Source organism: Panicum hallii, chromosome 1 (assembly GCF_002211085.1).
Source record: "Panicum hallii strain FIL2 chromosome 1, PHallii_v3.1, whole genome shotgun sequence".
Taxonomy (NCBI): Eukaryota; Viridiplantae; Streptophyta; class Magnoliopsida; order Poales; family Poaceae; genus Panicum; species Panicum hallii.
In genome coordinates, this window is record NC_038042.1 from 25,754,904 (window position 1) to 25,771,542 (window position 16,639).

At 46.5% G+C, this 16,639-nt stretch overlaps 1 protein-coding gene across 1 annotated transcript; it reads right to left on the reverse strand.

Annotated features, from left to right (window-relative positions):
• Positions 1 to 371: 371 nt before the first annotated feature.
• On the reverse strand, positions 372 to 2,278 carry LOC112894071 (cytochrome P450 CYP73A100-like). The gene has a single exon (XM_025961658.1). The coding sequence runs from the start codon at positions 2,191 to 2,193 to the stop codon at positions 592 to 594; it is 1,602 nt and encodes a 533-aa protein (XP_025817443.1). The 5' UTR covers positions 2,194 to 2,278; the 3' UTR covers positions 372 to 591.
• Between the last annotated feature and the right edge of the window lie 14,361 nt (positions 2,279 to 16,639).

A 16,639-nucleotide genomic window follows, 5' to 3' on the forward strand; every position in this document is an offset into this window, starting at 1 on the left:
TGTTGATGTGTTTTGAGGGGGTCTCTGCCTGCCCTTATATATCCGGGAGGATAGGGTTATATGAATCCTAGTCCGGCACTAGCTTAGGAATCGAACTCGAGCACAACTCGAGTAGCTTCCTTCTGTATCGGCTAGTTCTACTTCGCATGCGAGTAGAGTACAACGTAGATAAGGTACAGGACATGTCCTATCCCCTATTTCTGTATGAACTGCGTTACGTACACAGTCCCGTAGTCCCGGGTCTGATATTTTGCTATTTCTTTTTTTATCCTACTAAAAGTAGCTATATTTTGATGATAAAAATTAATAACATGTGGACCCAGTATTGCATACTAAAAAGTTGGTTGAATTTGGCAAGGACAAGGGAGTGGTGACGGGAAACAGAGCATGACTCTGAACTGTCTCAAATTAGCATGAATGATGACAGTAACATTTCAGTTTCCAAATTACATCCCCGAAAAACTCAAAAACAAATTCTGTAAAATAACTTGCTTCCACATTTCTACCGTAACTCGTATACCAATTAAATAAAAACGAAAATTATTGTGCAGGGTAACTTCTATGTGCAGAAATGATCTGCAGCGCTCTAGTTCATGCAGAGATTGGGTGGAAGGCGATGACGGAGTGCTTGGCAATGTGCAGGCTGAACTGCCCGCCTTTCTCGCTGACGTCGAGCTTCTCGACGCCGGGCGGCGGCACCATCTCGAAGCTGCGCACGAGCTTGCCGACGATGAGCGCGAGGATGGGCAGGGCCAGGATGATCCCGGGGCAGCTGCGGCGGCCCACCCCGAACGGCAGGAACCTGAAGTCCACCTTCCCGCCGACGGTGGCGTCCACGGCCTTCTCCTCGCCCAAGAACCGCTCCGGCCGGAACTCCACCGGCTTCTCCCACAGCTCCGGGTTGTTGGCGAGCCACCAGGCGTTCACCACCACCTTGGAGCCCTTGGGGATGGTGTATCCGCTGAGCTTGGCCTCCTCGAGGTTCATGTGCGGGACGAGGAGCGGGATGGGGGAGTGGAGGCGCAGCGTCTCCTTGATCACCGCCTGCAGGTACGGGAGCTTGTGGATGTTGGACTCGGTGATGGGCTCGTCGCCTCCGATCACGTCCCTGATCTCGTCGCGGACCTTGCGCTGCACGGCCGGGTGGTTGACGACCTCGGCGAGCGCCCACTCGATGGACCAGAGCGTGGTCTCGATGGCGGCGACGTTGATGTTCTCGACGATGTAGATGACGTTCTCCGGCGTGATCTCGCCGTTCTTCTCGGCCTGGAGGATGTGGTCGATGGCGCACCTGAGCTTGTCCTTGTCCCCGGGCGTGTCCATGACCTTCCTCCTCTTCTCGACGTAGTTGTTGTTGAAGAAGGCGAGCCTCCTGGTCTGCAGGTCCCTGCACTTGTTGAGGTAGCCTCGCAGGAAGGGGCGCAGGATGGGGATGAAGTCGCCGTAGTTGTACTCGAAGCTCTGCGCGAGGCGGCTGCGCTCGGAGTTGAACCTGGTGGCCTCGACGAACATGGGGTCGTCGACGGAGTCGAAGCGCGCGTCGAACATCATCCGGTACATGATGTTATAGAGCATGAGCTGCAGCCTGCGCCGCACGACAAAGCCGCCGCGCTGGGCCACGGCGCGGTCGGCGGAGATGTCGGCGACGACGGCGTCCATCTCGGCCTCCCACATGCCCCGGTACTGCTGCACGACGCGCGCCGTGAAGAAGGGCAGCGTCATGACGCGGCGCATGCGGCGCCAGTGGTCGCCGTACTCGGTGAAGACCATGTCGGCGCCGTTGGCCGTGAAGATGTCGAAGACGACGTTGCGGGGGCGGGAGCCGAACTCCACCCCCTGCGTGTGGAGCACCTCCATGGCGAGCCGCGGTTCGGAGACGACGACGAGGTTGCGCACGCCGAGGCGGAGGCGGAACACGGGCCCGTACCGCGCGGACAGGCGCGCCAGGAAGCGGTGGTTGAGGTCGTTCCCCACCTGCAGCCAGTTGCCGAACACCGGCACGGCCGCCGGCCCCGGCGGCGCGCTTCTGCCGGCGTCACCGCTGCCGCTCAGCACGGCGATGCCGAGGAAGACGGCGGCCGGCAGGAGCAGGCCCAGCGCGGGGTGCTGGGACTGGAGGAAGGAGCGAACGAGCCAGTGTGCGGCCAAGGAGGCGGCCGTGGCGACGGTCACCCTGGCCGCGGACACTGCCATGGCTGCAGCTGCTTATCACACTAACTGTGTGCCTGCGAGTGTCTTGTTGGCTGGCGATGCTGTGTTGGCTTGGCGGCTCTGCTTGCTCGCTCGGCTGCTGGGTTTGGGTGGTGCGGCCCGTGCTTGGTTTTATATGACGCCGAGCTCGGTTGGTTGGTGGCAGTGGGAAAACGTGGCGGTGTTCCGGTGCGGGGCGACGCGGGGGAATTCCTTGGTTTTGAGCGGAAACCCGTGTGCGCCGAGCACGGAAACAGGGTTGGTTGCCGAGGGGAGGTGCACGGAATCGTGGGGGCGCCGGGATCGCGGCTGCCTGCCTGGTGGAGTGGTGGCTCGTGCTCGCGTCGTCGTCAGAGTTGGGAGACGAGACGATGGTTGGTGGGGCAAATTGGTGCTCTGGTCTGGTCTGACCTCCTCCCTGACCTGGTCGTGGGTTGGTGCGATCCATGGCGGAACGGACGGAGGCGATGGATTGCCTCGTTTGGTGAGCAGGCTGGCCCTGTTGGGTTTTGGAGTTGGAGGGACCCAACTTTATTCCCTATGTTCAACCTCCTCCCTTTTGCATTGTCACCGTATTAAAGAAGAGTAACGCGGTCAAACAAGACATGTAGATGTAGATACTAGATGGTAAAATGATTTTGTGGCACGAGCTTGCATTCACCCACAAAAATGTCAATCACAGGGCTGGCGTGGTTGCTCGTGATGGAGGAACGGCTTCCTTGGCTTGACTTCACCTTCTACTTGGGGACTCTGCTCTTCTTTGCTCTACGGGAACTCAGTGGTTGAGGCCGCGGGATTAGGAGATGGCTCGATCGTCCCTCACCAATCGCCTGTGCCAGCTAATAGTCAACGTGCTCCTATATTCCGCGGAGGTTTTTGTTCTCATGACCAGGGCTGGACACCGAGCTCAAAATCCGTGAGCTAGCTCGATTCGGTTGTTGCTTGACTCGGCTCATGGATTTCTCAACGAGCCGAGCAGCTATTTTTACTTATTTTATTAATGAGTGAGCTGCTCACGAGCTAATCGAGTTAGAGCTAATCGAGTTAGAGAGGGTTAAGTTAACCGATCCGAAGCAGCCCAATTTGCTCGGCCTCCAAAGTACCGTCCGTCCAAAGTTCTAATAATCAGAATTAATGTGATCTAAAACTCAAATTTTTACTGTTGGCTGTTGCTCTATGATTTTTTCATTGTGTCATTGAAATCTAATAATCAGAACTAATGTGATCATAAAGCTTTTGATAGGTTATGGTTTGTGCATGCATGATGCATTGTGGATTTTGGAGGTTGAGCTCTATGATTGCTGTACCTTTCATATTTTACATATATTGAGGTAGTAATTTTAAATTTATATCTGGCTCGCGAGTTTAATGAGTTGGCTCCGCTATTTTTGCTCGTTTCATTAACGAGTCGAGCCGAGCTGGCGAACGAGCCAGATAGAGCCGAGCCGAGCCGAGCTGGCTCGGGGTCCAGCCCTACTCATGACATCCAAATCATATCATTTCTCCTATTGCAAAGTAGTGACGTAGTTAGAATTTTAGACTAGAGTGGTCAAAATTAATAAATTTTTTCAAATACTATAAATATAATTATCCAGTATACGTGTATTGAATTTACCAAACATGATATGATGAAATAAAAAAGTATCTTACAAACATCTTAAATTAAAGAAATCTGAAACATACACAATGTAAACTTACACATCCAAAATAGTTGAAGAAGAATGCGATGCTATTCCTTTTTATCAGGTCTGCGCTACAAAATGCAAACCCACAACGTTGGATCTGGGAACACGAAAGGACGGGGTGGCTATTTCCACGTATTCCCTCCGTTTCGTGAAAAGAGTAATTTTAATCTTTTTCAAACAGATTAGCGGTTGCGTGAGAAGACTCTCGTGCCATCGTTTGTTGGCCAAATACAGTTAGTTTTAGCATGCAAATCAAATCTGACCATTTAATTAGATAAGTAGTTGAGATCCAATTTTTAAAATTATATTTTTATAAAAAAAATTTTCAAACGTAAGATTGCACTTTTCATAGAAGAGAGGAATTACATAACAAAACTGTATCAACTAAAAAAAGGAAACGGATAAGATTAGACGCCGGGCGGCTAATTGATCCTGAACTAAAATTTGAGGGTGGGCCAAGATCCACACGGCACGGCCCACCATGTAGCTCCGACATTGCTGCAAAGAAAACCACGCAAACGACTAATATGATCAGTCTGTTTACTATAACAAATTAACAATCACGGGCGTATGAAGGACGCAGCCACGACGTTGGAGGAGCTCATTCATCTCCCTATCCCTTCATTCTCAAGAATGCGAGTGTGTGTTGGGGGGAGGGCAAGGCTCGAGCCCCCTGCTGGGATATTGGGTACGGTCTCCACTGACAGTAACATTCTAAATTTACGATGTTGAATGGGCAGCGCTATTTGCTTGATATCTTCTCCAAGACAGCTTTTATATTACCGAAAGGGTTGTTTGCTTGGTATATTCTTCTAAATATTTTTAATACTATCGTAGGAAATTATGCATGTGTATTGCTACGGTCAAAAACTATATAAAATATATTATCATATCAAAATATCCATGTGTTTTTGTCAATTATAATTTTATAAGACTGTGACCAAATATGTATATTTTGGACAATCAAAAGAGTAATAATTGTAAATGAACTTTATATCAGAAGTGTTTGTGCATGGCTAAACATGATTTTGTAAAAGTGTGATCCATATGTATATTTTGCTACCATTTTTGCATAGTAAAAAGAGAATAACTTTAGTTAGATTTTGTATGAGAATGTTGAAATTCGGGTTAGCAATTATTGTTTGGTTTTTCTCCATCTTATATTAGAAGAAGCCATATCTGGACGGATAACATAAACATATTTTACGGTGCTTGGGAATTTTAAGAGCCGTTAAAGGTCCAGAAACAATGGTTAGAAATAGGAGGAACATGACACGAAGAATGCTAAGATGTGGACTGGAACCTATTATTTTTGGACCAGGAACCACTTATAAAAATAATAGTAAGGGTATTTTGGTATTTTTTATGTTTTCAGTCAACAATAGGATCGATCGAAGTCAATGCAAATCTCGTCATCTCCCCGTATCATGTCCATCGCTGGCGCCACTACCGAGGGCAGGCCGCTGTCGCGGAATGAGATCCTCTAAAGTCGGCAAAAACGACTTCCCTCTCCAGTCACGCATCTGACCCGTTGCTTTCCTATCCAACCGGCAGATGTTCCATCTCCTGTCTCACAGACGGTGCCCCATTAAGCTTGCTGGGCCGGCCCAACATCAGGGACGACGCGTACGTATATCTGCTAGTGGGGAACTGTAAGTTTCCTGGCGCGAATAATTGCTGCTTTGGCACCAGACTCACATTTTTGGCGCGAGCAGCGAACGTCGTGCGGCGGCGATCGCGGATCGACGAAGGCCGTGCGTCAGGCTCAGGTTTCTACTTGTGCTCTCCATCCATCTGCAAACTGGTGCCAAAATATATTTGGATTCTGCTTGAACTGCTCCTGTGTCCATCTCTTTAGCTAGTACCCTGCATATTGTGCTTGTTCTGTTCTGATTGTTTTTCATCCTCCCTTGTTGAATTGTGCTCGAACTGATCGATTGAATAAAGACCGGTATAGAAGCTTGAAGGAAGCATCAACTCGCTTGCATCAAAATTAAATCTGCATACCGAAGATGGAAGAAAATAGGTGCGTAGTGCCATGGTTGTTTCTTTTTATTTATTTGCATAGGGTATAGATTTGAGTCGCTCAATTCGCTGCCTAATATCATGCCATCTTTATTCTTTTTTCTTGTAGGGAAGGCTTGATTTATAGTCTTTTACCTCAAGTTGGCATGGAGTTCAATACTATAGATGAGGCCTGGATGTTTTGGATTAGCTATGGGGGTCAAAAAGGCTTTGAGGTGAGAAAAATGTACACAAATAAAAGAAAGTCAGATGGGAAAGTTAGGTCCTGCAGATATGTTTGTGCAAATGAGGGGCATAGAAAGAAAGATAAAAGGGATCATCTAACAAAGTGTCCAAGAGCTGAAACTAGAACTGATTGTCAGGTTCGCATGGGTCTTATAATGGACCGGGAGAAGGAAACTTATAAAGTTGCTGATTTGATTTTGGAACACAATCACATGCTTCAGTTGCCACAAACCTCGCACTTGATGGTGTCTCAAAGAAAAATTTCAGAGTTACAAGGTTTTGAAATTGAAACAGCTGACGATGCAGGAATTGGGCCCAAAGCAGCACATGAGTTGGCGTGTGTGCAAGTTGGTGGTTCATCCAATCTCAGTTATACTCTTCGTGATCACAAGAATTATTTACGGGCCAAGCGCCAGCGAGAGATGGCATATGGTCAAGCAGGAAGCATGCTTATGTATTTTCAAGATAAAATTGCTGAGAACCCTTCATTTCAATATGCATTGCAGATGGACATAGAAGAACAAATAGCAAATATATTTTGGGTTGATGCTAAAATGCTCACTGACTATGCATATTTTGGTGATGTTGTCAGTTTTGACACTACTTTTGGAACAAACAAGTAGACCTTTTGGTGTATTTGTTGGGTTCAATCAGTTTAGAGAAACAGTGTTTTTTTGGTGCCGTTCTCTTATATGATGAGACATTTGAGTCCTTCAAGTGGTTATTTGAGACTTTCCTCAAAGCACATAATGGCAAGCAACCAAAAACAATTTATACTGACCAAGATTTTGCAATGGGAAAAGCAGTTAAGGAAGTATTTTTAGAAGCATGGCATGGCTTGTGTACTTTTCACATTATGCAAAATGCTGTCAAACATCTAGCTGAACCCGAAGATGAAGATGAAGGCAGCAAGAAAAAAGGCAGCAAGAAAGACCCCACACATGTAGATGACGAAGGCAGTGAGGAAGAACTAAGTATTCTCTCCGACTTTAGTGCATGTATGTATGAGTATGAGGATGAGGCTACATTTGAACATGCATTTCAGCTCATGAGGACAAAGGCAAGCAAGCAAACTTGGTTGGATAGTATATACAAGGTGAGAGAGAAATGGGCTGAATGCTATATGCAGGATGTTTTCACATTGGGGATGAGAAGTACGCAATTGAGTGAGAGTCTGAATAGTGAGCTGAAGATACATTTCAAATCTGACTTCGATATCATTAGATTTCTTAAGCATTTCGAAAGGGTGGTGGCAGATAAAAGAAAAAAAGAGTTGGATGCTGAATTTGAATCAAGGAGAAAACAGCCTAGAATAAAAATGAAGACACCTATGCTACTCCAAGCAAGCAAGCTTTACACACCAATTATATTTGAAGCTTTTCAAGGTGAATATGAAAGGTCACTGGTAGCATGCACCACAACATTGGAAGGCAATAATGAATACCTTGTAGCAATTGGGAGCCTTGATGAAAATTTTACTTGCTTTGAGAAGGAGTACAAAGTTACCGGTGATCCTTTAAAGCAAACCAGTACATGCAGTTGTGGGCAGTTCAATAGATTTGGAATATTGTGTGGCCATGCTCTAAAAGTCCTTGATTTGATGAATATCAAATCACTCCCTGCACAATATGTATTGAAGCGATGGACACGGGAGGCACGTTGTGGAATCGTACAAGACAATGAAGGTCGAAACATAATAGAGAATACAAAATTAGATGATATGCTTCGTTACAAAGATATGACTCGCAGATTTCTCAATTTAGCACTCTGAGCAGCCAGCAATCCAGGTTGCACTTTGTTAGTAAACAACACCCTTGGTGTGCTTAGCAAGCAAGTTGAAGAAGAAATCAATGGCTGCACTGATAATGTGGAACCTGTCACTATTCCAATAAATGTTGCTCCCCCAAGTGATTTGGTGAGCACTGCACGTCTAAAGAAAAAAGAGGTGCAAACAAAAATCTCGAAGCGCCAAAAAACATGGCTTGATAAGAAACGCAAATTTACAAAGAAGGGAAGTAAGAAAAAGGGACAAGGCTCAATGGTTTGTAGCAGCAGAAAAATATATCTCATTCTCTTTAATTGTATTTAGTGGAAAAAGGCTTAGTTGTATCTAATTTTTGTTCTCTTTTATTAGCAGGAACAAGAAAATATAAAAGTGCCATCTGTTGATGGTGTACCAGTACAAAATATTTCCACTAGTACATCTCTACCCAAGGAAGGGATGTCTGAAGCATACATGACCATCAATACATTCTCTCAACTATTAACGGTATCTGCACAGAGTTCACTTTGATTTCTTTTATTTTCCAGTGATCAATCTACTGATGACACACAGAGTTCACTTTTCTTTTATTTTCTTTTCCAGGGACCATTCACCAATGATCTTGATGCTGAATTTGAGAGCTTCAGAGAATAGATGCTGAATTCTAGTAATATTTCGAAGTAATACACTTTTTCTCTCAATCATAGATGGCCCATTATGTTAAATTATTGTTTTTCTAATTCTCAGGGAGCAATCACAGATACTGTTTTGGATGATTTCTAGTATTATAGATTATATCCCATATGCACTCAAGAGAATGGCTCGACAGCCTCCTTGGCCATCATGTTCTGGTAGTTTTGGTTTTCTAGTTCTGTGTAATCAGCCATATGAAAATTGCAGACTTGCAGTAATATGCATTCTTTTGTGCAGCCATATGAGTTTGCAGGCGGAGCTGGAGAAACATGCTGCCACATCGGCGAGCCGGAGGAGGAGCGGCGCGTCATGGCCAGGAGGCTGCAGCGCCTCTTGCGGAGGATGGCTGACGATAGGCGCCGGACGCTGGAGGCCGCTGCCACCCTCAGGGAGGAGCACCGGCACCGCCTCCTGCCGGAGCCCGCCGACGCCAGTCTTCGCCGAGGTGGAGCTGCTGCGCCGCTGCGGATGCGGTAGGAGATGTAGGAGGAGTGCCAGATGCTGCAGATGGCCGAGGTCTCTGACGCTGAGGTGAGGAACACCGCCGGATCAGGGAGGCGAGGGTAGCTCCGGCGAGGAACTCCGAGCGTCGCGGCGGCGGCCGGTTGCGAAGGGGAACGGCGACGCGAGGAGCCACGGAAAGGAATCGCTGGCTGGGCTGATATGGGCCGAGAACAGGCCTGTGAGATTGGAGTTGGCTGGACTGATGGTTGGATAGGAAAGCAACGAGTCAGATGCGTGACTGGAGAGGGAAGTCGTTTTTGCCGACTTTAGAGGATCTCGTTCCGCTGTTGCGGGGGAAGAGCCGCACGTGGATGGCCAGTCAAGGGAGGGTGCCGTGCAGGCTGCCACCGCCGGGGAACAGCTGCGCGCAGCTGGCCGGTTGAGGGAGGGTCGCATGCTGTTCGCCGCGGATGCCGGGGAAGGGCCGCGCGTGTCACGACCCAAACTTTTGAAACATGATTAAAAACTAATACCACATCATCATGAGCATCATCCCATCATAATCAAGCATCATGTGCATATTTTAATTGATGTATTTATCTCTTTCTTGCTTTGTGTGAGTGAATGTTGTGAAACAAGTTCAAATTTTCTTAAGTAGCTGTGCCCCCAAACATTTTATTCAAATACTAGATTTCAAAAGGTAGATTTCAAAAGGTGAATTGTAAATATTTTTCCCCAATTTATTGATGCTTATTCCGAGTCATAAACTTCTTGCAAGTTTTGAAAACTGCAATTTTGTTTGAATTTTTGTGATCAATCCTTAATGGATTTTTAAGTGTTTGTTATAGCAATGTGCTCTTGGTAGTTTGATCTTACTCCAGTAAAAATTTGGGAAATTTTGAAGCTCGGTAAGTAGCAGTTTTTGATTTTGGAAGTTGGAACACTGTTTTTTCAATTATTTTTCCTTGCCCGGCACCACCGGTCAGCCTCTCTCCGCGCCCCTGGCTCCACCTGTCAGCCCCTCCCTCCGCCTTCCTCGCGCCTCCGCTCCCACCCGTTGGCCGGCCACGCAGCGGTGCCGCTTCGCGGCCGCCGGTTGGGCCAGCGTGGCCTCGGGCGGGATTAACCCCACGGCCGCCCGCTTGTCTTCCCCGCTCGCCCGTTCAAACGCGCCCATTCCCCTTCCTCCGAAAACCCTAACCCTTCCCCTCCCGCCACCTCCTCTTCCTCTCCCTACCCACCGGCAGCCGCAATCTGCCGCCGCCAGTGAGTAACCGCCCGATTGCTTGCGCGCACAGCACACCCTCCACCCCTCGCTCGATTCGAGCTCTCACCGGCCCCTTCCCCTTCCCGCAGGAGCCTCCTCGACGATGCCCGTCCGCCGCCACCGACGCTCCTCGCCGCTCGCCGCCTCGCTCCGCCCGTCGGTGCTGCGGGTGAGCTTCCCCGTCGCGCCGCGCCCCTCGTGCGCGCGCTGCCCCGCTCCGTTCGCGCCCCTACTGCATCGCCCCTTGTCGGCCGCCACGATGTCGTGCCGCGCGCGTTCGCGCGCGGGCCGCGTCGCAGGTGCGCACCGCCCCGCCCCGCGGTGAGTCAAGGCCAGCGGCCGGCCTTGACTCGGCCGGGCCTGGCTGGCCCCTCCCGGGCCCACTGGTCGGCGCCTGGGTGCACCAGATCCAGGTGGCCCTAGCCATTTTCAACGTTTTTATCCATTTTATTTATGTTGTGATCTTATAAATTCCATGGAAAATTGTGTAGACCACAAAAATATCGAACTTGCTTTGTTTGGCTCCTCTATGATAGATCTACATGGAAAAGTTGTTATTGAGCATGTTAAAGTCCTGTACACTTATTTATGCTTTATCATTTCCAAAGTAAGTTAATTGCTTGATAATTGTTTGGATGCTCTAAAATGTCAAATTAAATCTTGTTAGAATCCTTGTGAAATGTTCTATCTAGTGGTGCAACTTGTGCAAATGACTCTAGGCTATTTGATAGGGTTTTAATGTGCTTATTAGTTTTCTGCCCTGCAAGCTTGTTAATTCCATAACTTTGGTTTGAAAGGCGATAAAATATCAAAACCACTTCTGTTACCTTTATTGTCATGTCTATTCTCCCTGGTAATTTTCTGAGAACTTATGGAGATATCTTGCATGCCTTTTAAGATTTAACTTGTTTAGAGCAACTGAAAGTTGTAAAATGAATAAGTAATTCTATAAGAATAATTTTACTGCAAATTCAACTCTCATGAGTTCTTTTTGATATCCCCTATTTGCAGAATTAAATCATGATTTATGCTTGTTAAATACATTGTTTGAGCGAATCTCGCTTTTGGTCCCTAAGATTAAAGGATAGTGATCGAGTTTCTTTGTCCTTATCGTTTGTATTGCTTCCTTGTTTAGAATGATATTTTTCTTCCAATTCATATCATACATACCATACCATCTTCATATCATCGGCATTATTCTAATGCATACATCTCATTCATGCATTATAGTGATCGAAACGCTAGAGGACGAACCCGTTGAGCCCGCTAAGACCGTCGAAGCCGAGCCGGGAGCCGAGTTTGTCGTTGAGCCGGAAGATAACCAAGGCAAGCAGATAAGCATGATTCCTTGACCCGCTTAACTTGATTAGAATTAGTTATCTCAATTGGGTATATATGTATATGCTATATGTTTATCTATTGCACCGTCGATCCTAATTTCATACAATGACTTCCCTTGCTTTTACTTTCATATCCTTGGCACTTGTAGTTAGCAACTAATTAATTAAGAGAATGCTTAGCCATGCTTAGAGTTGGTATTTAGCTTGGAAAAAATATTGGAATAGGGTCACCTTGCTCACTACACCACTTTTAACTATAATCGCGCTTGTTCGGTTTTAAAATGTCGGAAGTTTGGAACGGTCTAGTTGGGAAGTTGTTTCATGATTCGAGCGGAAGGTAGGGCCTAGAGAAAGGAGTCTCAGAGGCATAGTCCGCTTGAATCGGTTAAGGACCGTCCGTGGATGACCTCGGTCTTGAGCATTTATCGTACTACCACATATCCATTCATGGGGTGGATAAACCGATTACCTTCTAGTTTTAATCTTTGATGCACGGTCCTATATGCGTGGCCATAGTGCTTTGTAGAGAGGCTTAGGGGTGTCCCCGGTGGACTTAGGTAACTCTCCGCGCAAGTTAGGCTTGATGTTCAATGATTGAAACTTGTCGGAAAAGGTTGACGTGAGTACCCCCTTGCCTAACGTGATCGGTTGGGTAAGTTGCATGGTCCTTGTGTCATGTGGGTAAAGAAGTACACCCTTGCAAGGTTATTGAATCAATTCGAATTGCTACGCTCTCGGTCATGAGTAAACTCAACATCAAATGTAATCTTCGTAGAAGTATCGATTTTGTTGGATGGGTATATGTCACCTCATGTACGATGCTTAGTGGTAGGATAAATCCATTAACTAAAACTTGCGGTGGTTTGGGCAAGTTAATTAAAATGCTAGGGAGTTAGGTGGTGGAATTAGGGGGCTCATGCTTATGTAAATTACTTAACCCTAAAGCCTTATTTTTGTGAGCCTTCATGTGCATAATCCTTGGTTATTACTTATTGTGTAAGTCTTGCGAGTACCTTTTGTACTCATGTTGCTTTATTAACTAAGTTGCAGGTGAGCCGGAAGTGGTGTTTTGCCACTTCTACCCCGCTGATACCGGCGCGGGTGAGGAGTAGGCTGATGCAGTCATGATGGTGTCCTTGAGCAAGACGTCATTATTCTATCTCGTTATTTTTATCCGCTGCGCAATCGTGTTTGAGGATGTCACTTGAACATTAAAATTTATGATTTGTGTCCCTTCCCAATGTTAATCGTGAGCCCAAGGCTTGTATCTCGTATTTGAACCCTTAATTTTCAGATTTGAATTCTTCCGTTACATTAATCTTGTAAGGACTAGTTGTTTAATCTTGAGTTAAAACTTGCTCTTTGTGGTTCATCGGTGATATATGGGCTTGTGACGGTATGTGTATATGCATGATTTTGGACATATGGTGGAGCACATATTGGGACTACCGGATTTGATGTTATTTTTTACGAACGACGGGTTGGTCATTTATAATCTAGATGTGGGTTAACCCGTGGCACGCCCTTAGCGCGAGCGTGTGTTAGCTCTCATCTTTATGATAATGACCGACGGTTCGCTTAAAATGATGTTAAATTAGGCGGTTCTCACAGCGTGCAGGCCGCTGCGCCGGGGAAGGACCGCGCGCAGGCCGCCGATTGAGGATAAGATTGAAGCAGCAGCGATGGTCTAACCGGTCATTGGATGAACAGGACGAATTTGTGCTGAGTGAATTGTCTAAACTGCCCCTGGTTAAAATAAAATACCCTCGGTTAAAATCAACGCTCCAGAAAATTTAGGAGGGGTCCCGAGCACCATAACAAACCTCTTATTTTAATATAACGTAAGAAATTTTTTATAAGAGTAGATAATAGTAGAGATATCAAAAAATATAAAAGCATAAGAAATAAAAAAGGAAAACATTCACAACTACAGGGCCGAGACAGCGTCTTGTCAGCCAGTTTCATGAATATGACCCAAAAGCTTTCGTCCAAGCCTGTTAGATCGAATATGATGGTCTTGAGTCTGATACTACAAGTATGTCATGCAGATCCTTATTTCCCCAATCCAACTACCATATTGTGGACACCATTAGCTGATTATTGAGAAAGATTTATTTCGGAACGGCTGGAATTGCTCGAAACCTATAATGCAAACGGGCTAAAACTGCGATCCGTAATGGAATTCCCAATATGCTATTGGCCACGCGTGAAAATTGAAGAGAGAGGGGAAGGGTTATGGTTACACTACCTTCGTCTCATATTACAATTGGTTTTGTTTTAGCTTTTCTATATATATATTTACTATGTATCTATATACATGGCTAGAGGTCGGCACTTCATTTGTGCATTATATGTTTGAGTTTATTAGTATCTTAGCAACCTCTAATATAACTAAAATCTTTTGAATGTTATTGCATCATTTGAAAGTGAGGAATGGATTCAGTGGAGGAGATTAGGAAGATAGTGAACTTGAGGTCTAATGATTTCAACATGCTTACAACAAAGCCAGTGGTGTATTAGGTACGAGTTTCTTTTTAATCTGCACTCCATCAACCTTTACATGAAATCTTTTAATTTTTTTTATCTTGGTTGACTCGTATAACGTATTATATCAGTTTCAATAGCTATTTTAACATGTGCCTGTCGCGACATACAACCTAGCCTCTTTCGTATGTGTTGTGCTCTCCTTTGATATTATGTACCGCCTATAATAGAACATTTGTTTGGAACAATTACATAATCTTTTATGAAAGATAATCAGTGCTTTTTTTAAACAAAGGCAGGAGCTCTACCGCTCAATTAAGATGAAAGAATTTATATACAAGAAAGCTAGCCGAACGAAATGCCAAACAGGGCACCCATGAGGCTAACCAACCCACGCGGCGCGGCTGAGCACAAACACGACACACTACCATGGGTCATCATTGTTGAGCATGGAAGCAATGCTGCCAGCAGCTCCGACTTCATATGGCAAGCCACCCACGAGCCATCCACCAACTGCCCTGAAGCAAACGCCCACTGAAACGAACCGGGTTCCCAAATCGAGGAATCCGACTCCCTGTATCATTGTGATAGTCCCTGGATCAAGTGCTATCACATACAGAACTCATTCCAGGTATAATATCAGTCATACTCCTCATAAGGTTAAACATGGGTTTAATTATTACATAAATCCATAGGATTTGTAGTATGAAAATTTATTACAAGCCTCTCAGCTAGAGCGATTCGAGCAGAAAACATAAGCGGTATCTAGGCCTCGGGCCGTCCTTCGTCTCCTGAAACCTCCTCCACAGGCAACTCGAGCATAGCACGGCTTCAGTCGTACCATCCGTCATCGTTGGGGTCAAACTTCGGATCGGATCCTGCATCATACCAGGCTATCCCCAAGGTATGGGATAGGTTCACATCACTATCCGAATGCAAGCTTTATTGTGGACTATACTAGGGGTACAACAAAGTTTCAAGGATAAAGCTGGGGTTTCCTATGCATGCAACAACATATGTATAAGTATATATATATATATATATCTTCTTCTATCCTCGACTCGGGACCTTCCGGCATTCCGGACTCCCAGTCAACGCACACCTTCCAAACCACCAAGTCGACGTGAGGACTCCCTCTCGTCGCATCTCAACTGCCCCCTGGCAGGAAGTCATTCTAGAGGGAGGTAGAATTCATGAGTAACAATAACTAATAAGAGCAATAGAAGAGTAGGGATGTCCATGACCGAGGATGCAGCTATACGCATAGATTTCCACCCTGCAGGGGTTGTACACCTGGACACACTCGAATCAACACCAGTCGGAGATTAGCCGACTATTAGACGAAACACCGGTCTATTGGAACAGGACTAGGAGCCACAGCACCATCCGGCTTTCCTGAGTCTTGGGCGCATCCTCTCACAAGAGGTCGCCCCGAGACTGTGAAGCCTGCCATTTGTCTCGAGGAACGTGAGGTCAGCACGTCCTTCCCCTGCACCGATACTCGATCCTCCTACCGGCTTGGTACCGCACTTGCTAGCCCCGGACCGGGCCCACCCTCATAATGGGTCAGTGGCGTGCACGCTTATCATATTTCCACAAGTCATAGTTACTCTCACCCGGTCCTTAATTGCCGAAGCGGGCATCTTCGTCATATGCGTCTCCACCATGATGGTCCACAATTGCACCCTTGATGGGTGCCCCCAACTCCTTAACCATATAACCAAAAAGTTGTACCCGCCATAGGTACACCGTAGGGTGTGCCAAGATACACACCCAAGCCCTCGATCCATGATCGAGTTAGGTTTGCCAACTCTCGGCTAAAGCCCTAAACACCAACTCCTGAATAGTGTATCTCCACACACGCCAAGACTATCCATCCATTCCCACATATCCACATTCGAGGTACGGCAAGGAATTTCATATATTAAATAGGCTATGCAGGTTCATCTCGATAGAATTACAGAAGTAGCGATAGCACATCTAGCAAGCAATGCCTAGTAGGTATTCAGATCATAGATGGGCGTGAACCTGGCGTCTCTTCAAAATCCTCCTGAGCTTCCGGGTAGTCCTGGCCGTCAGTCAACTCCTCGTAGTCGGGTCCTATTCGTAAATGCGAGTAAGGGCAAGGACCAAAGTGCAAAAATACACAAAACTCTCCAAATAAGTTCCAAATAACCACCAAACCTACTCCAACGGGTAGTTCATGATTTTAGAAGAGTTATGAAATTGGTTTCTGTTGTCGGTCAAAACCCACCGGCGAGCAGTGACGGGCAACACGAAGAGCCGGGAGGCTCCCAGAACTGCTGGTGGGCCCCGGTCCCTCGGTTAACGGCCCGAGATCCGGCACACGTCCTGGCTTCGAGGTCGTTAGGCATGCCACCTGACCTTGTACGTGATCAGGAAGGTGCTATGTGTTACTTTTCTGCATACACAGACACGCATAAACATTAGTCCGAGCCGTGATCGGCTCATCGGGTGCTTCCCGGTATCGGCTGTAAAGAGTCGATTGTGTTCAATACCGGAT